This window comes from Daphnia pulicaria, chromosome 2 (genome assembly GCF_021234035.1).
Source record: "Daphnia pulicaria isolate SC F1-1A chromosome 2, SC_F0-13Bv2, whole genome shotgun sequence".
In the NCBI taxonomy this organism is placed as follows: domain Eukaryota; kingdom Metazoa; phylum Arthropoda; class Branchiopoda; order Diplostraca; family Daphniidae; genus Daphnia; species Daphnia pulicaria.
The window spans coordinates 11530549-11550798 of NC_060914.1; the positions used below are offsets into that span (position 1 = coordinate 11530549).

Below are 20250 nucleotides of genomic sequence, written 5' to 3' on the forward strand. Positions count from 1 at the left end.
AGTGAAAAGCATATGCAATAAGGGATCTCTCCCTTCTTCAAGGGTATTACAGTTCAACCACAGACGCACATGCTTTAATGCATGGATTATTTGATAATGAATCCATCTGTATGCAAATGTGAAAATTTCATTGTGTGAGGCTGCCAGTTGCTGTAGGGGAAATAACGTGTGCGAGATATTCGAATGTAAATCTGATTCACATTCACAATTCACCATAACATTAGATTCTGCGCCACGCTTATTTGTGGTTCTATGCTGAACATAGAAGTAGTTCTATGCTGTACTTTGGTATCGCAGTGTCTCAGTTTAATCACGCCGGGTTCGAGAAACACCTTTGCCGATGTAAAAAAAATGACAAATATTTATACTTTAAAACTGTTTCGAAAAATCTAATAGTTGCTCCCCTGTTTATTTTATTATTATTATTATTATATTTTTTTGTGTGTGCAAAAACTACAGGCGAAAGATTTCCAACTGGATGCTATTAAGAGAAATTTTGAAAAGACGGGCAAGTGTGGATTACAGATGGTAGGTGACTGTTTCCTGAGTTTACCCGTGACTTTTGCACTTCAGAAACACAACCCCTACACCAACACGATCAACAAAGGGTAAAATTCAATCAAGGCTTATCATTTGGCTATAGTTATTTGTGCTACTATTTAATTGTAGCTGTCAATAAAAAATAAAGGCTTTTGGACCTCCAGCAAACTGGAATAGTCGACCATTGGGACTCTTGGTTCCGTCCAATGCCACGCCATTGTAAAGCCAACGTGAAAAAAAGGATACAAGAAACCGAAAACCAAACACTTGCCAATTTCCCTTAAAAATTTGACGGGTGCTTTTGTCATTCTTTTGATTGGATTCAGTGTTTCATTTTTGGCCTTTCTTGTCGAGCAAATCATTTCGATGAGTGATAATCGCAACGTCAAATAAGACATTTTCCTTAAATTAAGAATCAACCAATCGACAGCATCTTTGTCTGAAACTAAATTTAGCTTTTAGTCTCTTAACAAATAAATGTTTGACTTTATTGTTTGAGTAGAAATTCAAATCAATACACCAATTATAGTGTTTACTACTAAGTAGAAATTCAAAGCTTCGATATCATCGTAGGGTGTGACTAAAATGCGGACGTGGACCGTGGACCGTGGACGGCTAAATAGTGGACTTTGAATGAGTGGACTCGACACAAGTTTTTCGGTCCACTTATAAGTTTTTGTTAACTAAAAGGTGGACCAAAAAAGTGGACCAGACTCTAAATCAATGACAGTGTTTGTATGTACTCGAGGGGTTCACCACTAAAAATTTTTTCGTACACCCTGCCAAAAGTACGAAAATTGTAAGCCTATCTAAACACGTTAGTCTGGGAGCTGGGCGAACAAAAATTTTTTTTTTATTTAACAGAAGTTTTGAGGCTAAAAGATGGTTAGGGGGGGGGGGGGGTATGACACGCACGAAAAGCACAGTCTGTCGACTGGCGGCCGGGGCGTTCAAGCGTGACGCGATCCCGAAGTTGGTGGGAACCGTAAAAAAATCAACTTTGTTTAGCAAGCCCAAATTTTCTCTAGGAAGCAAGTTAAGTATATGTTGATGCCAATTTCTTACCACATAGGGACATCACTTTGTTCTTTTTTCTTTATAAAACAGCAAGTGTTAGCTAGGATGGTAGAACACTAGATTTCAAAGAGATGGGTACGGTGAGGTATGTTATTCGCGCCCCGTCTAATTCTCCTTTTTTTTTAATTTAACTTTTTTTTAAATAGATTAATCATTTCACAATGAAAATATTTTTATTAGCAAACCCAACGTTCTTAACGTAGATAATTTAATTACTATGGAAAAAGGAAAAGAGCGACGAACGAAAGGACTTAGAAAAAGTTCCAAAATCAATTTCTGATTTTCTGTCGTGGGTTCTAAGGCGTCAGTGCTGATGTTTGCGTTTTCAGTTTCTTTTTCTTTCACGCCGGAATTTTTTGTTTGTAAGAAAAAGAGACTCGCCGTTTTCCCGCGTTTCTCTTACCTATGTCTGGCATCAAAATGGTTTAGATTTAACACAATTTAATTTAAATTTAGGAGACCACGCTTTAGTATGTATAGTGGACTTTCAAGGTTACTAATAAGTGGACTCCTGTGAGCTAAGTCCACTCATTCAAAGTCCACTATTTAGCCGTCCACGGTCCACGGTCCACGTCCGCACTAGATTTCAAAGAGATGCACGTCCGCATTTTAGTCACACCCATCATCGTACTCGTTGTTTGTTTTTTACAGTTAGTCGTTTATAAAATGGTTTGTGATTTAGCTGATAATACCGCAGGCAGGTAGAGCGGTTGGTTAAGTGAGTCATATTTATTTAACAACTTAAAGTGAGAGTAAAATATTCAGCAAGGAAATGAAACGGCACTGTACGTGAATAAGTGAAAATGCTTTCCCTGATGCGGCTCTAGTATATATGTTTCCGGTGACTCTGACCATCTCGTAACCGAAATCGCAGATGAAACACTTTTTTTTCACGAAAAGTAATAATGATTTAACCGGAAAGAGTTTACTCATCTCTGTCCCTCAAGAACTTGACTGGCGCCTTCGTGGTCCTCCTGATTGGATTTAGTTGTTCCCATTTCGTTTTCCTGAGCCAGCAAATCACAAAGTTTGCCCGCCGTCATTGATGCCGAGCATAGATGCAACAATTGTAATACAACTTCTACAATTCCTAATGCACACATCATGTCCACACTGTCCAACGTGTTTATGTTTTCTAACTGTGTAATTTTCTTTTAAATAATAAAAGCGCAAACGAATTCCTTCTATCGATCCTGTAGTACAACTTACTTACACCTTCATACCACCAGGTTGGTCGAGTGGTTAAGGCGCCAGACTTAAGATCTGGTCTCTGTATAGAGACGTGGGTTCGAACCCCACACCTGGTATCGACTAATCTCACCTTCAATTCAAATTTCAAAATTATAATTTTGGCTGACTTGTATCACATCTACATCAAAATGCCAGTTGATGGTTTAGAATGGCTTGGATGTAGGAAAATTGCATCTGTTTCACCACCAGCCCATCGACTGGAAGACCGGAACAAAAAGCGACACACGATCTAGACATTCATGATGAGAACTAGAGCAGCTGATGAGTTGCATTACAACATCATCCTAGATACATAGACGTAGACAAGTCGCAAGGATGAGACCCAAACATTTTAAGCCTATATTACCGCAAAGGTTTTCTCTGGCCAGCGAACCAGCCACCGGCCTGAACTGGCGGCAGCTGCATTTTACTGCGTACATACACCTTCTTCTTTATTCATGTCAGAAGGATCCATGACAAAGGAATGAAAAGCATATACAATAAGGGATCTCTCCCTTCTTCAAGGTTAAGTTCAACCACAGACGCACATGCTTTAATGCATGGATTATTTGATAATGAATCCATCTGTATGCAAATGTGAAAATTTCATTCTGTGAAGCTGCCAGTTGCTATCGGGACAATAACATGTGTGAGATATTTAAATGTAAATCTAATTCGGAATCACAATTCACATGTTTCACCATAACTTTAGATTCTGCGCTAGGGTTTGATGGGGATGCTATACTCTTATAACAACATGTTGTGCGCAATACCTATGAGAGGTGGTCGACTGTCATATAATATCTTAAGCAACGAAAACCCAATCAGTCGTAAGTCTGGACGAATCCCAACAAGTCCCAATGTCCAGCCCTTTCTCGTCCCGCATTTTCGTCGTTTGCTTTTCAATTTTGAGCCGTTTCTCCGTGCTCTCTTCTAAATTTAATCCGCTCAATGGCCAACACCTTCGAGTCATCTGGGTAATTAAGGACGTCAAGAGAATTAACTTCGATTTTTAATTGATTTCGCATTATTTCCCATGTATTAGCCTCTCTGGGAGGGAAACCCCAAAGGATTGTCGGGGCCGGTCAAGAGTGGCGTCATCATCGATTATTTGAAAGACCGATTGAATTTCACGTAAATAGCAAAATTAATTAATGAAGTTGTGCGGCGAAATTTGTAAGAATAAAACATGTTTTATCGGCAATTTCAGTTACGAGTTTGTCAGAGTCACCGAGAACATATTAGAGCCGCGGGGAAAGGACCGCGGACTTATCAGTTATTTGCTAGAAGATGTTGAGTGAAGTCGTCGGAGTTTTAATTGTGAACATTATTAAACTAATTAATTCAACACTTGCAGAAATGCGACTTTTTAATGGCAGGTGTGACGCCAACTTCTGGACGTATGAAACTGGCAGATTTGACTGTGCCTTGGATGTACGACTGCTACGACCTCCTCTTTGCCGTCACCGAAGACACGGTCAACATCGACGCCGTCGTCAAACCATTCCAATGGCCGGTGGGTGAACAAAATTCATACACCTCATTAATTAGGTATTTAATTTAAAAAAAAAATACTTTTGTTTAGGTCTGGTTGGGAGTGTTGATATCCATGATGGGAGTCATCACCATCTTGAATATGTTGCAATATCGATTGATGCCTAAAGTCGATTCTGCAATAAAACCCGACCGTATAAACATCAGGAACAAACCACCAGAAAGTCATCCGTCTAGAGTAAAGAAGGGAGATGGAAAGCAGTTCCTCTACGTCTTTGGCATGTTACTCTCACAAGGTTTGATTTGTGATGCAAGAAGTTATCACAGTATGGTGATGCCATCACTTGTCTAATCAAATTCAGGGGGTTCCTGCACGTCGAAACGTTTACCATTTCGACTGGTCGCTGGCGTTTGGACCCTGGCCGCTTTCATTTTCGTCCAGGCTTACACCTCTACCCTGTTCACCTACGTCGTGGCACCAGTCAATTATCCTCTAGTCGATTCCATGTATGGCGTCGCTGAAAGTACCGATGTCAATCTACTATTTCGGCACGGTGCGACGCTAAATATTTTTGTTATGGTAAGTTGCTGGAGAATTTGGGTTTAAGTTAATGTAACTAATTTTAATTTTTTTTTTTTTTTACTAATTCTACCAAAAAGGATCCCAATGCTACAGGCGTGTATGTGAAGTTACGAAAAAACGTCGACTCGTTCCCCAATTCACGATGTAATTTGATATCGCAGTGTCTCAGTTTAATTACGCCGGGTTCGAGAAACACCTTTGCCAATGTAAAATAAATGACAAATATTTATACTTTAAAACTGTTTCGAAAAATCTAATAGTTGCTCAACTGTTTAATTTACTTATAATAATTATTATTTTCTTTTGTGTGCAAAAACTATAGTCGAGAAACTTCCAACTGGATGCTATTAAGAGCAATTTTGAAAAGACGGGCAAGTGTGGATTACAGATGGCAGGTGACTGTTTCCTGAGTTTACCCGTTAATTTTGCGCTTCAGAAACACAGCCCCTACACCGAAACGATGAACAAAGGGTAAAACAAAATTTGCATTCATTTGGCTAGTTATTTGTGCTACTCTTTAATTGTAATTGTTGTTAATAAAAAAAAAGGCTTTTAGACCTTCAGCAAACTGGAATAATTGACCATTGGGACTCTTGGTTCCGCCCAATGCCACCTCAGTGTATGGCCAACGTGAAAAAAGGATACAAGAAAGGGGAAACCAAACATATGCCTATTTCCCTTAAAAATTTGACGGGTGCTTTTGTCGTTCTTTCGGTCGGATTAAGCATCTCTTTTTTGGCCTTTCTTGTCGAGCAAATCATTTCGATGATAGTTAAACGCAACGTCGGCAAAGTCGCCGAGATATCCCTTGACAACAATTCAAATTCACAAGATCTCAACATCATCGACTTGGCGACTGAAATTTGTTTGAGTAGTAATCCAATCAAGCCCGAATAAACCATTGCTAGTGTTAGTAACATCATATTGTTTGGATAGAAGTAATCCAGCCCCTTGTACTCGTCTTATTCTAGCGCCCATTTAGAAAGGAGTGTTTTCAATTCAAATGTCAAGGTTGGCCCTTGGTCGAGTAGGCGCCAGACTTAAGATCTGGCGGATCGGGCCTTCCTCGTCGAACAAATCACTTCGATAGTTGAATACAACGTCACCTGCTATATATTCCCTGACATTTTAAATTAGCCAGCTTTCTCAGCATCACCGATATTTAGTGTTTGAACTTTAAAAACCAATTTTAGCAACTTAGAAGGACAAAATATGGTTCAGTGGTTTGAGTAGTAATGTAATAAACGATTCGCTATAGTGCTAGTTGCTCTATTGTTTCATTCAAAAAAGTTCAGTTTCTTATTCGTACTCGTTTACTTGAATAAAAGAGTTTAAAGTTCGAATATTATTTTATTTGATTTTTTAAAACCCCAGTACAAAAAAAGGCCTGATCTGCAGTCGTTCAACAAATTAATTTTTTAAAATGGGCCCTTAACTGAGAAACAAAAACAGGAAGAGAAAACGGTTCCAGTCAACAAGCCTAACTCAGGAATAATCGTATTCCGTAGTACGTCACGAAATCAACGTCACCAATTCAACGTCACCAAATAGTCAAAAAGAAAGAACACAGAGTTCAATTGTGCCCTACCTTGAAGCCTGGGAAATCAGCCAGGAATCCACAGTTTCTCCATCCGCTGAAGAGAAGTTGAATTCACCAGAGTCCAGGCATGATAGGAAAAAGGGTGTCCTCGTGAATACACCCACACTCACATGGGTGTACACGAGGACATTTAAAGAAAGGGTAAGAAGAGCTCGTAACTCGACGACCGGCATCGGTAGTTTCTCCAATCAAACGGGCTGCTGTCTATCTAAATCAAAAATTAAAAATGGTTATTGCAATATTTTCACAGAACCAACAATGAAGGAAAAGTTGAAAATGAGACGGTGGGTAAACCCTTACTTTAAATGAACAGGAGAATTTAAGGTTTCCAAGAAATAACTTCATGTGTGCAATCAGTCATGTACGTATCATTAAAAAATATCTTGCAGGTTGTTGCAGGAATAAAAGAAAATGCTGAGATTGTTGCTGTTGATGACAGGTCAACACCTGTAGAAGCTAAACTTGCAAATCTTGTTACGATGGCTGACTAATAAGGCCTCAAATTTGCACAACAAGAGAAGGTGCAAACAAATTGCCATGCATCGACAAGGGGCTAACATGTTAAATGCTGTAGTCAGAAACTAACATTTAACAAATTTGGAAGAGGTTTAACTCTTCTATTTAAGCTCATCTCATAATCACGCATAATCATTCCATTTTAATTCTTAGATTGATATTGATTTACCTGCCAAACAGCACGGAGTGGATCGATAGCGTGGCCGCGACGATCACATTTTGTTAAAATTTGATTTCTTCTGCTTATTTTTCGTTCAGTCACGTACGTTTTCGAAAAAAAAAATTAACATTCGTTTTCACGATAATTTTTTAAAAACTTGGTCTGTTTTAACATTAAGTTTTAACTTTTTATACTTTTATCTAAACTTTTAGAAAACTAGAAACAAAATATTAAAAGCAGACGACACTAAAAAAAGACACTAAATAAAAGGCCCCGCCCACAGACACAGACAAGATAAAAGTAAAAATTGCACTTGTTCATTCACGTTAGATCATGGCTCCTGATGCATTTCAATCATACACTAATAGATTTCTTGCGCATGACGTGTCTGAAATTGCCGAGTTCGAATAAATCCTCGTGATTCTGTCGAGAATTCGTCGCTGAAATTTATGCAGCTGACAGGGAGCTAAACCTAATACAAAATTCATTTGTTTTTCATATCGTGGAAGGTGTAACTGATATTGAGCCTAAAAACATGACTAAGTAATGCAGGAAAACTGGAAAAGTTTAAGATTTTTTACCGACTTCTCCGCTTACCATGGCCCACTATTTGAAGTATTGTATGGCCTGTCATGTAAAGAGACCCCTTGCCAACAAACGCAAACAGAGTAGAAATTAGACAAATGCCAATAACTCGCAAAATGTCCAAATGGTTCAGCCCCTTCTTGTCCCGCATTTTCCTCGTTTCCTTTTTAATTTGCATCCGTTTCTCTCTTCTAAATTTAATCCGCTTAATGGCCAACACCTTCGAGTTCTCATGGGTAATTTAGGACGTCAAGAGGTTTAACTTTGATTTCTAATTAGCTTCTCTTTATTCCCCATGGAGCCTCGCTGGTCAGGAAACCCCAAAGGATTGTCGGGCCCAGTCAAGAGTGGCTTAATCCTTGATTATTTAAAGAACCGATTGAATTTCACGTGAAAAGCCTAATTAATTAATGAAGTAATGTTTTAACAGTTGTAATAACATTTTTCATCTGAAATTTTAGTTACGAGTTTTTCGGAGTCACCGAGAACTTAGTATAGTAGATCCCACAGGAAAGGACCGCGGACTTATCAGTTATTTGCTAGAAGATGTTGAGTGCTGTGTTCGTTAGAATTTTAATTGTATCCAGAATTAAACTAACCAATTCAACGCTAGCAGAAATCCGACTGCTACTTTAAAAAGATTCTGCTAGTGAATGCGACCGTAAAAACCACACGATTGACACGAACAAACCAGAAAGTCATCCTTCTAGTGTAAAGAAGGGAGATGGAAAGCAGTTCCTCCATGTCTTTGGCATGTTACTGTCACAAGGTTTGAATTAATTTAGGTCGTTATCGAAGACGTTGACACCATCACTTTTGTCTAATCAAATTCAGGGGGTTCCTGCACGTCGAAACGTTTGTCATTTCGACTGGTGGCTGGTTTTTGGACCCTGGCCGCTTTCATTTTCGTCCAGGCTTACACTTCTACCCTGTTCACCTACGTCGTGGCACCCGTCAATCATCCACTAATCGATTCCATGCATGACGTCGCTGAAAGTACCGATGTCGATCTACTTATTCAATTTGGTTCAACTATGGATGTTATTGTCATGGTGGGTTAATGTGTTCTCATTATTCATATTATTGATTGATGTACATTGTCTTTTAAACTTCTCTCTCTTTTATATGGATTGTACCCAAAAATGATTCCAACATGACGGCATGGGTGTTTGTGAAACTGCAAAACAAAATTATATTCACCTCATCCTCAATGCAACTTGATATCACAGTGCCTCAGTTTAATTACGCCAGGTTCCAGAAACGCTTTTGCTTGTGTAGGAAAATTAAAAATGAACTTAATTTTTTTTGTTTTTCAACAATAACCCCAATTATTTTTGTAAAATTATAGGGGATATCCTACCATTTGGAGGCCATCATCAAGAATAATTTCGAAAAAACGAGAAAATGTGGTTTGCAATTGGCAGGTGATTGTTTCCTGAGTTCCTCCGTTAATTTTGCACTTCAGAAACACATATAATGACACGATGAACAATAAAGGGTAAAACTGTAGAATAAAAATTATTCGGCTATAGTTAATATTGAACTATTATATTGTTGATTTGTTGTGCTAAGGCTTTTGGACCTGCTTCAAGCTGGAATGATCGACCACTGGGAATCTTGGGTCCGCCCAATGCCACGCCAGTGCCAACGTGAAAACAGGATACAAGAGACCGGAAACTAAACAAACGGCTATTTCCCTGAAAAATTTGACCTTCCTCGTCGAGCAAATTATTTCGATGATGAATGATGGTAACTTATTAATTACGATCGTAACGTCATCTCCTGAAATTTAAAATCATAACCAACTGACAGGCTGTCAGTGACAACATCGCCGATGTTGTCTGTGACTGAAACTGAACGGAACTTGATTACAAAATGAACTAATCTATTAGACATTTAGATAATCTATCAAACCAGTTATTTGGTCAAATAGTTAAGGAGCCAAACTTGCAACATTCTTAGTAGAGGCGTAGGTTCAGACCCCAGCAGACGTGGTTTTACTTGGCAAGGAACATTGGAAGTAAAGGTTATGAGTATATGCAATTTCGTTATTACAGTTTTTGAAAATGATTCTTTCATCATGAATTCGCTACTGTATACTGGGAAGGCATAAAACACAGCTGAATCGAAATCAAACTCACATCAGTAATATTTGAATCGTCTGCGAAATAAAAGTTGTACAAACGCATCGTGTGTGTTGAATCGTAGATATAGCCTAGCGGTTAATACTTGATAGTCGATGCTGCGGATGCATTTGAAGTCGTCGGTTTTGTCTGGAATGTCAGTCTGTGCATCTGCTGAATAAATTACCTTCTAAATGGCACGCGATATGCACACATATTTTGATACGTACTGTTATAATCGATTCGACGTTTGTTTAGATTGTTTATAAATGTCATCACTTGTCGACTGCTGCGTGAGACGAGCCAGCGACGAGTCTTTTGTTGACCGCAAACTTACCGCACGTCACTTGTCACTATGATCTTAGTCTGCGTTCACGGAGGGGACAACCTACCGCAAGTTACAGTCAAAGCGTAAATATTTGGTGAATATTAAGATAATTTCAACCAACAGAAACGGTATTGAATTGTTTCTTGAAAACACCGTTTGTTGACGTTGCCATGGCTCTTGTGTAATAGTTGGTAATAGTAGAATCACTTTTAAAAAAGGTATTTAAATCACCTCGTCTACTTGCCTAGTGAGATACTCCGACGTTGCGATTTGTACAATAACGTCTAGTTTTTCCTGTTCTTGGTCTTTTCGAACTTTAAATTTGATTGCGTCACTGGCCAATATGTCACCGAATTCGCTAAATGGCCAACACCTCCGCATTATCTGGGTACAGTATGCTAGTACATTATGTGTAATTTTAAGAAAAATTAATTGTTAATTGCTAAAAATTGTGTCGTTAATATTTACTTTATGCAATTTAGCCTCGCTGGGAGGGCAATCCAAAAGGACTTTCGGGCCCACTTAAAGGTGGCGTCATCATTGATTACTTGGCAACCCGTTTAAATTTCACGTAAATATATCCTGTGTCATTTTGTGACTTTACGAAAATGATTGGTTTACCTTATCTGGTATTAATTTCAGTTACGAGATGGTCAGAGTCACCGAGAACATTCTAGAGCCGCAGGGAAAGGAACGCGGACTTTTCAGTTACTTGTTCGACAAAGTTGAGTCAATTTCTTTTATATAATTTTGATTAGCTTCTTATATAATTTCCAACGTTCTTATTTGTAGCAAAGTGACCTATTAGTTTCAGCTATTCGTTCAACAGCTCAGCGCAACAAGATTGTTGATCAGACAACACCCTGGGAATTTACTAAACTCGGACTACTCATTCCTGTCCAAGACGAAACGGCCAACATCAACGCAGTTGTCAAACCTTTTCAGTGGCCGGTTATTAGACAAAAATTTAATTGATTATACGGATTGATTGCCTTCTAACACACTTGACAGGTTTGGATAGGACTAATCACTTCGATCCTGTGCGTTATCGCCGTTTTAAATTTAATGCAACGGTACCTTGACTATCGTTCACTATCTGAAACAAGCTCGCGCGAAGAACGAATAAATAATCCGAATAAAGAAAAACTGGACAATCGTACATTTCTGAAAAGTCGATACGGTAAAGAATACCTTTACGTTTTTGGCCTATTGTTGTCACAAGGTAATTATAAAATTTTGTTGGACTCAGTTAAAGAAAAAGTAATTTATTTGTGGCACTTTGTATATATAAACGCAGGTGGCCCTTGCGCATCGAAACGGCTACCATTTCGACTGGTCGCTGGCGTTTGGACTCTGGCCGCTTTCATCTTCGTCCAGGCTTACACGTCGATATTATTCACCTACGTCGTGGCCCCGGTCAATCAGCCGCTCGTCAATTCCATCTATGATATTGCTGAAAGTAGCGACATCAATTTACTGGTCAAAATAGGAGGAACTCCGGAGACCATGTTTATGGTAGGTCTTGGAAAAATAAAAACGATTAGCTAAGAAACTCGGGATTCTATAATGTTTAATGTTATCCAACACAGAAAAACAACTGGACAGGATTTTACGAGAAAATTCGTGAGAGGATTACATCGTTGTCCCAATCCCGATGCACCTTGGTGTCTGATTGCATCAACTTAATTAAACCAGGATCGAGAAATGTGTTCATGGATGTAACAAACCAGACATTCATTACTCCTATTATTCACATTACGACTAATAAATTTGAACGGTTATCTAGGCGGAGCCGTACCAATTGGATGCCATAAGAGAAAATTTTGAAAAGACCGGTAAATGCAGCTTGCAGATTGCCAGGGATCGCTACCTCACCATTTTTGCAGTAATGGCCCTGCAGAAAGACAGTCCCTACACGGATGCTATTAACTTGGGGTGAGTCACTATTGATGGAATAGAATTTTAGTTTTATTCTTTAATCACACATATTGTAACAAATATAATACTTAGGCTGATGGAACTACTGCAAAGTGGACTGATTGACTACTGGGAATTACGGTTCCGCCCGATGCCCCGTCAGTGTAAAGGCAAAATCAAAAATGGATACACTCCACCGAACAACAATAAGCATCCACCACTTTCCCTGAAGAATTTGACTGCCGCTTTTATTGTCCTTTCGGTTGGCTTAAGTCTGTCCCTTTTGGCTTTCCTCTGCGAGAAAATCCTTTTCGTGACACACAGTCACCGTCATGAAACATCCAAGAAAAAATTGTCCCACAAAATCGCTGGAGAAAAAGCGTAAATAATTAGACAAACATTTAAAATAAGTTAAATGTACGACCACACCCGATGGCACCTTTACCATAATGTCATACCTTAGTATACTATTTAGCATTTAAGCTAGACGCGGCTAGACGTGTTTCTTAGGCCTATTCGTGTTTTTCATTATAGGCACCAGTAAAAGCACTACAGAAATACAACACTTTATAAATGCCCTAATATTTTTTTTTTACAAATAATTGTTGTGTGATTTAGAAAAAAAAACAAATAATTTCCTATACATGCAAGTCCATTTTACTAGTTCCACCGATGTAGTAATTAAAAAATTTCACCGCATCCCCGCCTGAATGTTTAATCGATTTATAGGCGCGTTCTAAATTCTAATGAAGAAAATCGGACGGCCATTTTCTTTTCAAAGGAGTGAGTGTGAGACACATGGGGTGAGAAAACAAACGATCCAAGATGGCCGCCAACCCTTTTCACTAATCCAAACAAAAGAGATCAGTTTAGTCTTTGTTGACACTAGTTGGAAATCGGTCGCACGTTTGTACCACTCGGTTTTATAATTCAAGAACCTTGTGACGTGAAATTTATTGGCCATCACTGCTGTGATTTCCTATCTTTGCTTGATGTAATTTTTGGATTCGGTGATAAAAGAGTAAGTTCATAATAAAGTTCAATGGAATGAGCCAGCAGGACACACCCACAGCAACCAAATGGCAAGTGATGCTAAATTCAGTTTGATCCATAATTAAAATGTGTGCATTACATTATGTTTAATTTGATATACGTGTATTAGTGCAATCAACTTGTATTTATAACATTAATTCTATAGTCTACTCAATATTAAATGTTTTGTTTTGGTAGTGTTGAATGATGATTCAGGACCTCTGATCATGTTAAATATTTATTAGCCACCTTTTTTTATTTCAATTTGTTTATTAAGAGCATGACGGTCCATGGTTTCTATTGATGGCATAGTTCTGACTCATATTTGTGAATCTGAATAAATTCGAATAAATCAATGTCTAAATGACACGCGATATGCATAGATAAGTGTTATACCGTTACAATCGATTCTACGACTGATGATTGTTTAGACAATTTCAGTGTAGACCTACTGACTGGCTCATTCTGAATTCACAGAGGTGACATGGTGTCAACTTCAACGTCAAAGCGAAGATGTTTGGTGAATATTCAGCAAATTTCAAACAACAGAAACGGTGTCGCATTAAATCTTGGAAACAACCGTTTGTTGACGTTGCCATGGCTCTTTTGTGATACTTGAAACATTTCTTAAAGGTATTTAAATCATCTGGACTACCTCAAAACCTCCAGAAGACTTGTTCTGTTGGTCTTTAGCTGGTAAAGCGGTCTTGTTTTTCCCGTTTTAGACAGCAGTATCTGGCTAATATGTCACTGAATGCGCTCAATGGCCAACACCTCCGCATTATCTGGGTACGTTTTGCTAGTATATGTCATTTTAAGAATAATTTGTTGTTAATTTTCTTCAAATTTGTCGGTCAAATCAGCCTCGTTGGGAAGGAAACCCAAAAGGACTTTCGGGCGCGCTCAAAGGTGGCGTCATCATTGATTGCTTGGCAGCCCGCTTCAAATTCAGGTAAATATTTCCTGCTGTTTTCAGGACGCAAAGAACTCATACATTTTCTCATTTTCAGTTACGAAATGGTCAGAGTCACTGAGAATAGATTAGAGCCGCAAGGAAAGGAACGATGACTGTTCAGCTATCTGTTCGATAAAGTTGAGTTCAATTTCGTGAAAATATTTTCTGTTTGCTGAAAAACACTTTCATCTAATTCGATTAATGTTATCCACAGCAAAGCGACTGGATAGTTTCTGGTGTTTCTTCGACATTTCAGCGCAACAAGATTGTTGATCAGACAACACCCTGGGATTTTACTAAACTCGGACTACTTATTCCTGTCCAAGACGAAACGGCCAACATCAACGCAGTCGTCAAACCTTTTCAATGGCCGGTTAGACACAAATTTAAGTTATTATAAGGAATTATTGCCTTCTTACATACTTTTCAGGTTTGGATAGGACTAATCATTTCAATCCTGTGTGTTATCGCCGTTTTAAATCTAATGCATCGGTATCTTGAATATCGCTCTCATTTTGAAACAAGCGATCACGAAGAACGACTAAAGAATGGCAATCAAACAAACCGAGACAATCGTATGGTTCTGAAAAGTCAAGCCGGGAAAGAATACCTTTACGTTTTTGGCAATTTATTGTCACAAGGTAATTAGAGACTAAATTAAAGAATTAATAATTTAATTTGGCATTTTGTACTCAGGTGGCCCTTACTCGTCAAAACGTTTACCGTTTCGTCTTGTCGCTGGCGTTTGGGTTCTGGCCGCTTTCATCTTTGTCCAGGCTTACACTTCGTTATTATTCACCTACGTCGTGGCCCCAGTTAATCAGCCGCTCATTAATTCCATCTACGATATCGCCGATAGTAGCGACATCAATTTACTCGTCAAAATAGCAGGAACTCCGGAGACCCTATTCATGGCAAGTCGTGGAGAAATTACCAATAAATCATGACGTTGGCTTATATTCGTAACTTTAAAACGTTTTGTCTTTTAAATATCTGACACAGAACAACAACTGGACGGGATTTTACGAGAAAATTCGTGACAGGATCAAATCATTTCCTCAGTCCCGGTGCACCCTGGTGTCCGATTGCATCAATTTAGTCAAACCAGGATCGAGAAATGTCTTCATCGATGTAACAAACCAGACATTCATTACATCCTATTATTCTCTTTATACAACGACTAATAAATGATTGGTTATACATCTAGGCGGAGCCGTACCAATTGGATGCCATAAGAGAAAATTTTGAAAAGACCGGTAAATGCAGCTTGCAGATTGCCAGGGATCGCTACCTCACTCTTTTTGTTGTTATGGCCCTGCAGAAAAAGAGTCCCTACACCAATACTATTAACATAGGGTGAGTCACTAATGATGGAATAGAATTAGTATTATTCTTTAATCACACATAATGTAACAAATATAATACTTAGGCTGATGGAACTACAGCAAAGTGGACTGATTGACTACTGGGACACCTGGTTCCGCCCTATGCCCCTTCAATGTTTAGGCAAAATCCAGTACGGATACAAGGCACCGAATAAAAATGAACATCCACCGCTTTCCCTGAAGAATTTGACCGGCGCTTTTATTATCCTTTCAGTTGGCTTAAGTCTTTCCCTTTTGGCCTTCCTCTGCGAGAAAATCTTTTTCCTGTTTAAACGTCACTGCCATCAGCTGCATTAAAATCTGCCGGAGAAGTGACTGATTAATTGAGTCCCACTATCCCCACTTAAAGTCAATTCGTCACCATACTATCGTCACTGAAGCAAACTAATATTTGTTATTGCATACCCAATCAGACCTTACACTACAATGTATCTTAGAAATTAGAATGCTATTTACTTCTCTTTTAATTCCTTACTTAATCGCATGCTGCTGCTGCTGCTGAAATAATTGTTAAAAACTATCCACATAATTGTGCTAGTTTGTGCACTTGTCAAAATTGTACTCCATGTTGTAGGAATTTTGTCAGAATATATTTATTACATGGCCATTTATTTACTGGATGAATGAATTTAGTAATTAATTCTAACCAGCAGTTATGACATTTGTGTGGCATTAAAGGCGCCAAATGTTAGCATTTGGCTTTTTTTAAGTCAACCTCCGCAACGCTTATTCATTCTGATTATGTAAACCTACCTATTAATTATTAAACACCAGGTTGGCCCAGTCTGTTATTCTTTTAATGTTCTAAAAAAATAATAATAATAATATTTATTGTCATCGATTTCCTACTCCCAATATTTTAAATTTCATTACGAAGAAAATTGGTCGGCCATTTTCTTTTCAAATGATGCAAGGGTAAGGGTAAGAAAATGAACCAAGATGGCCGCCAAAAAGGCGCCAACAAAGAAACGAAATTAGTTTAGTCGTTGTTGACGTTCAATGTGAATAGGTCGCGTTGTTCAAATGGTCGTTTCTCTCGTTTTCATAATTCTAATAAGTAATAAGCTCTCGTGGGGTGAACTTTATTGATCAACACTGCTGTGATTTCCTACTTTTGCAAGATGTGAGTTTCTGGAACTGGTTATGCAAAAAGTGCAAAAATATGTTGATCGAATTTGTTGTGGCTCCAGCAGAATGTCTACCAAAATGAGTCCCACATCACCAGAATGGCAAGTGATTCAAAATTCAATTCAATGTAACAATAAAAGTATTTTGATTAAGGCCTACATCATAGGTTTAATTTTGCAAGATGTGTAGTGCAATCATCGTGTAGCCTATTTATAACTGTGGGTGTGTATTGTGTAAAGATTCACAGTTTTTGTTTTGGTGTTTTTGAACGATAATTCTTGATGATCATTTTTATTAACCTTTTTTTTAATTCAACTTATTTTTCAAGAGTATGTGGTTATTGCAAACGAAATGCTCACAAGTTAATCAGGTCGCTGCAGTAAGGAGGCATCATGGAGAAATGTAAGTAATAAACACCTTGTGTATGAGTTACCTCAGAGTTGTGGTTAATTGTCAGAATTTCCCATTTAAAACATCAACGTCCATTTTATGGATTACAGTTATTTATGTGTTACATACAACTGTTTTTTGGGGGTAATTTTGAATAACTTTGAACCTTTGTGATCATTTAAATTTTGTAAGCGAGCATTTTAATTTAAATCTGTTTATGGGAAGCATGTCAGATTGCTGCAGTAAAGAGTCATGTATAGAATTGATAGAAAGTGTTGTTTGATGGCAATGCTCTGGTCATATTCTCCTTTAAATGAAATTCTACTTCACTAAACAGTAAACACCCTTTGTATGCGTCTTACCTCTAAATTGTGGGTTAGTTGTCAGAATTTCCCATTGAAAACATCTACGTCCATTTTATGAAAAGAAGCGTTCGGTTTATTTTTGTTGACATTCGAAATTCAGATAATTCAGGTGTGTACATTGCGACTAATAGCTGACATAGCCATATCTATAGACATGTTTCAGATCTGTTCATGATGTTATTTAACCTCGGGCAGTGGCGTGAGCGAGAGCGGCCATGTGAGCGCGACGGGCAGCGGCGACCTCGGCAGTTTCCTGAACGGGTTGGGGCATACCGAACGGCATGTTGGCATAACGGGCCGGGAGTAAAGTCATGGGAAATCCGTTGGCGGTTGCGGCGGCGTTGTAGGCGCGGTAATGCTCAATGGTGGCGGCCATCACTTCGGGAGTGTCTTGAACGGATCGTTTACCACGAGCAGCAGCCAAAGCGGCCATATGGGCAGCACGGGCAGCAGCGACTTCGGGAGTGTCCTGGACGGGCTGTGGGGGTCCCCAAACGGCAACGGGTTCCAAATGGCGAAGGCTGGAAACGACTCCATTAGCGGCGGCAGCGACGGCGTGAGCGCGGACATGTTCGAGTTTGGCAGCGGCCACATCGGGGGCATCTGCGATGGATCGTTTACCGCGAGCGACGGCAGCGGCGTGAGCGGCAAAGTGAGCGGCACGAGCAGCGGCAACTTCGTTGGTGTAAAGAGTTGGGAGGGTGGAAACAACTCCGTTGGCAGCAGCGGCGGCGGCGTAAGCGCGGTAATGTTCGACTTTAGCGGCCCAAACTTCGGGACTATCGGGAATTGATCGTCTACCACGAGCGGCAGCAGCGTGAGCGGCCAAGTGAGAAGCCCTTGCGGCGGCTACTTCCGCCGTCTCCTGTGCTGGTGGCTGGAGAGCGGAATAAGGGAAGTAGAGGTAAGGATTGTAGTTCCATCCAGTTGGGTTCTGCTGAGCGGATGCAAAGCAAACCACACCCAAAAGCACTGCGAGAATCTGATTCGGAAAATTCAAATGGTGAGTCGATTGAAATTATCTGAAAGATAAGAGGTTGAAAACTTACGTAGATCTTCATGTCGATTCGCTTAAGAGATTGTGAGCTGGTGGAATTCGGAGTGGAATTAACGAAAATCTAAGAGATACCAGGGCCTTTATATACCACAGCTGATTTTGGATTGCTGACTATTGCGCCGCCAGCAAGGTCTTTACTGTTGAAAAAAAAATGAAAGAAACATGGGTTTGCTTCTTCCGCATCTACTAGATTTGATTATCCTTTTGGGCTATGAAACCTTTTCTTCCTTCTATCCCTCTCTCCATGGCTGTCTGTTGGCTCTATCCATTTCCGGCTGATACTGCTTTTGTGTCAGGGTGTGGTTATATTCTATGCGAACTTGAATTGTCATTGCCAAAAGTATGGCTAGAATTCATACGATCCAAACCCATAACTGTCCACGCGCTCTGTGAGTGATGGCCTCGAACATCCAAACTTAGAAATGACCAAATTCCACGTCAATCAATTATCCATTTAAAGTGAAAGTAAAAAAATCGGACGACGTTTTCTTGAGAATCAAAGCATTTACTAATCAATTATTCTGCCTTTTAGTAAAGATAGACAGAGACGTCAAACTTCATTTGATTTATTCTCAAATTTATTGTACTTTGAATGTCGTATCGTACGGCCATACACCTATGTGCAGTAATCGGGCCGAATCGAGCAATATGACTGTAGAGTCTGCTCGACTTTTTGAGATACTATAATGGATTGTTAATAAACCTTAAACGCTTTTAGGGGGATAAAAGGTACATTATCTGACACTGTTGTTTTACATCCATGTTGTTATCACTAATTATTTTTATTTGTCTGACGTGTTACCAGGTGTGGGGTTCGAACCCACGTCTCTATACAGAGACCAGATCTTAAGTCTGGCGCCTTAACCACTCGGCCAACCTGGTGGTGAGTCAATTTTAATTAAGTTTCTAAAATCTCTAATTATTTCGATTCATTTGGAAATAACTTCTAGTCATCAGTGTTGGGACGACACGATTCAATTAACATTTGTGAAAGTAAACGCAATGTTTTAGGGCATATGTACTGGCCCTCAACTCGTTTATTTGACCGAGTAACGAATCATTTCCTGTGTTTGTTGAAGATGATTTAGTTACCAAATTTGGGCAAGCCAAGGGTTTGTCACTTTTATATCCCGTTGATGCCCTCAATAGGATAGTCTTCCAGAGTCTGCAGTAAATTTAAACTGAAAAACTTTCCTTTCTGCTATCCTACCGTGTCTCCAAGTCAGCCGCATTTCTCATTAAGATGATGACGACGATTTCAGATACTGTCCAGTCACGAAATATTCCGACATCTCCTTGTCAACCCATGCCACCGCTGTCTGTCTCGTTTCATCTCAAGGAAATGTTGAAGAAGCGTTTAATTTTTTAAAGTGTTTTCCAAACAGGCGAAACTCAGGCATCGATTCGGATCGAAACCGATTCGTGTCGAGCAGTAGAGTGATTAATATTTTACAGAGTTGAACGATAGGCGACGGAGAATCGTGTCAATTATTGATTGCGCTACAACAAGTGATGGACAGCTGGACGTTTAAACGTTCACCAAATGAATAATTGCTGTAAAGTCAACCTCCCCTAAAGTAGCCTATGGGGTTTTATCGTGTCGTTAAACTATTTCTGTGTTGCTAACAACAAACTAAATAGTTTAACTCCACGCGGCTTTATCGACTTCATGTTGCTCGTGTATTGTCTTTGATGCTTTCTTTCTTTTTCTTAATATTCTTTTTTTAAAATAGATGAAACACCTGCCGTGGTTCTCAACGTGAAAATTCGCAGAACAGAAATTAT

The 20250-nt window shown here is 39.2% G+C and overlaps 4 protein-coding genes, 1 long non-coding RNA gene and 2 other non-coding genes across 12 annotated transcripts; 5 read left to right on the top strand and 2 right to left on the bottom strand.

Moving 5' to 3' along the window:
• The first annotated feature begins 2841 nt into the window (after positions 1 to 2841).
• Trnal-uaa lies at positions 2842 to 2924 on the top strand. Its single transcript has one exon. It is a non-coding gene; the product is annotated as a tRNA-Leu (tRNA).
• Positions 2925 to 3652: 728 nt separating this feature from the next.
• Positions 3653 to 6230, top strand: LOC124326173. The gene is made up of 9 exons (XM_046784859.1): positions 3653 to 3824; positions 3893 to 3981; positions 4058 to 4139; positions 4205 to 4363; positions 4433 to 4637; positions 4704 to 4921; positions 5002 to 5130; positions 5247 to 5395; positions 5473 to 6230. The coding sequence occupies exons 1-9, from the start codon at positions 3708 to 3710 to the stop codon at positions 5819 to 5821; spliced, it is 1497 nt and encodes a 498-aa protein (XP_046640815.1). The 5' UTR covers positions 3653 to 3707; the 3' UTR covers positions 5822 to 6230.
• A 3261-nt stretch (positions 6231 to 9491) lies between these two features.
• LOC124326876 lies at positions 9492 to 9854 on the top strand. Its single transcript, XR_006915923.1, has 2 exons — positions 9492 to 9534; positions 9751 to 9854. It is a non-coding gene; the product is annotated as an uncharacterized LOC124326876 (long non-coding RNA).
• Positions 9855 to 10349: 495 nt separating this feature from the next.
• Positions 10350 to 16145, top strand: LOC124326403 (ionotropic receptor 93a-like). 6 transcript variants are annotated; one of them, XM_046785196.1, is made up of 10 exons: positions 10350 to 10364; positions 13819 to 13974; positions 14049 to 14137; positions 14196 to 14277; positions 14355 to 14513; positions 14571 to 14781; positions 14837 to 15054; positions 15143 to 15271; positions 15348 to 15496; positions 15570 to 16145. In XM_046785196.1, the coding sequence occupies exons 6-10, from the start codon at positions 14625 to 14627 to the stop codon at positions 15820 to 15822; spliced, it is 906 nt and encodes a 301-aa protein (XP_046641152.1). In that variant the 5' UTR covers positions 10350 to 10364; positions 13819 to 13974; positions 14049 to 14137; positions 14196 to 14277; positions 14355 to 14513; positions 14571 to 14624; the 3' UTR covers positions 15823 to 16145. The 6 variants fall into 6 exon arrangements, with proteins under 6 accessions (XP_046641152.1, XP_046641155.1, XP_046641153.1 ...); XM_046785197.1 differs by lacking the exon at positions 10350 to 10364 and adding an exon at positions 13645 to 13818 and having other exon boundaries at positions 13879 to 13974; XM_046785198.1 differs by lacking the exon at positions 10350 to 10364 and adding an exon at positions 13645 to 13818 and having other exon boundaries at positions 13911 to 13974.
• LOC124326612 (glutamate [NMDA] receptor subunit 1-like) lies at positions 11889 to 12576 on the top strand. Its single transcript, XM_046785526.1, has 3 exons — positions 11889 to 11954; positions 12023 to 12171; positions 12247 to 12576. The coding sequence occupies exons 1-3, from the start codon at positions 11949 to 11951 to the stop codon at positions 12536 to 12538; spliced, it is 447 nt and encodes a 148-aa protein (XP_046641482.1). The 5' UTR covers positions 11889 to 11948; the 3' UTR covers positions 12539 to 12576.
• A 1313-nt stretch (positions 16146 to 17458) lies between the features above and the next one.
• On the bottom strand, positions 17459 to 18585 carry LOC124326436 (pupal cuticle protein-like). The gene is made up of 2 exons (XM_046785268.1): positions 18458 to 18585; positions 17459 to 18390 (listed from the first exon to the last, which is right to left on the bottom strand). Exons 1-2 carry the CDS (start codon positions 18467 to 18469, stop codon positions 17590 to 17592), a joined length of 813 nt encoding a protein of 270 aa, XP_046641224.1. The 5' UTR covers positions 18470 to 18585; the 3' UTR covers positions 17459 to 17589.
• A 679-nt stretch (positions 18586 to 19264) lies between these two features.
• Positions 19265 to 19347, bottom strand: Trnal-uaa. Its single transcript has one exon. It is a non-coding gene; the product is annotated as a tRNA-Leu (tRNA).
• Between the last annotated feature and the right edge of the window lie 903 nt (positions 19348 to 20250).

Coding starts and splice junctions, on each gene's coding strand:
- LOC124326612 (XM_046785526.1), top strand. Junction 12,172..12,246: donor ACGGATGCTATTAACTTGGG/GTGAGTCACTAT, acceptor TATAATACTTAG/GCTGATGGAACTACTGCAAA.
- LOC124326173 (XM_046784859.1), top strand. CDS start 3,708: ATGTCCAGCCCTTTCTCGTCCCGCATTTTCGTCGTTTGCTTTTCAATT. Junction 3,825..3,892: donor AACACCTTCGAGTCATCTGG/GTAATTAAGGAC, acceptor CCCATGTATTAG/CCTCTCTGGGAGGGAAACCC. Junction 4,140..4,204: donor TCAGTTATTTGCTAGAAGAT/GTTGAGTGAAGT, acceptor CAACACTTGCAG/AAATGCGACTTTTTAATGGC.
- LOC124326403 (XM_046785196.1), top strand. CDS start 14,625: ATGCATCGGTATCTTGAATATCGCTCTCATTTTGAAACAAGCGATCAC. Junction 14,782..14,836: donor TGGCAATTTATTGTCACAAG/GTAATTAGAGAC, acceptor TTTTGTACTCAG/GTGGCCCTTACTCGTCAAAA. Junction 15,497..15,569: donor ACCAATACTATTAACATAGG/GTGAGTCACTAA, acceptor TATAATACTTAG/GCTGATGGAACTACAGCAAA.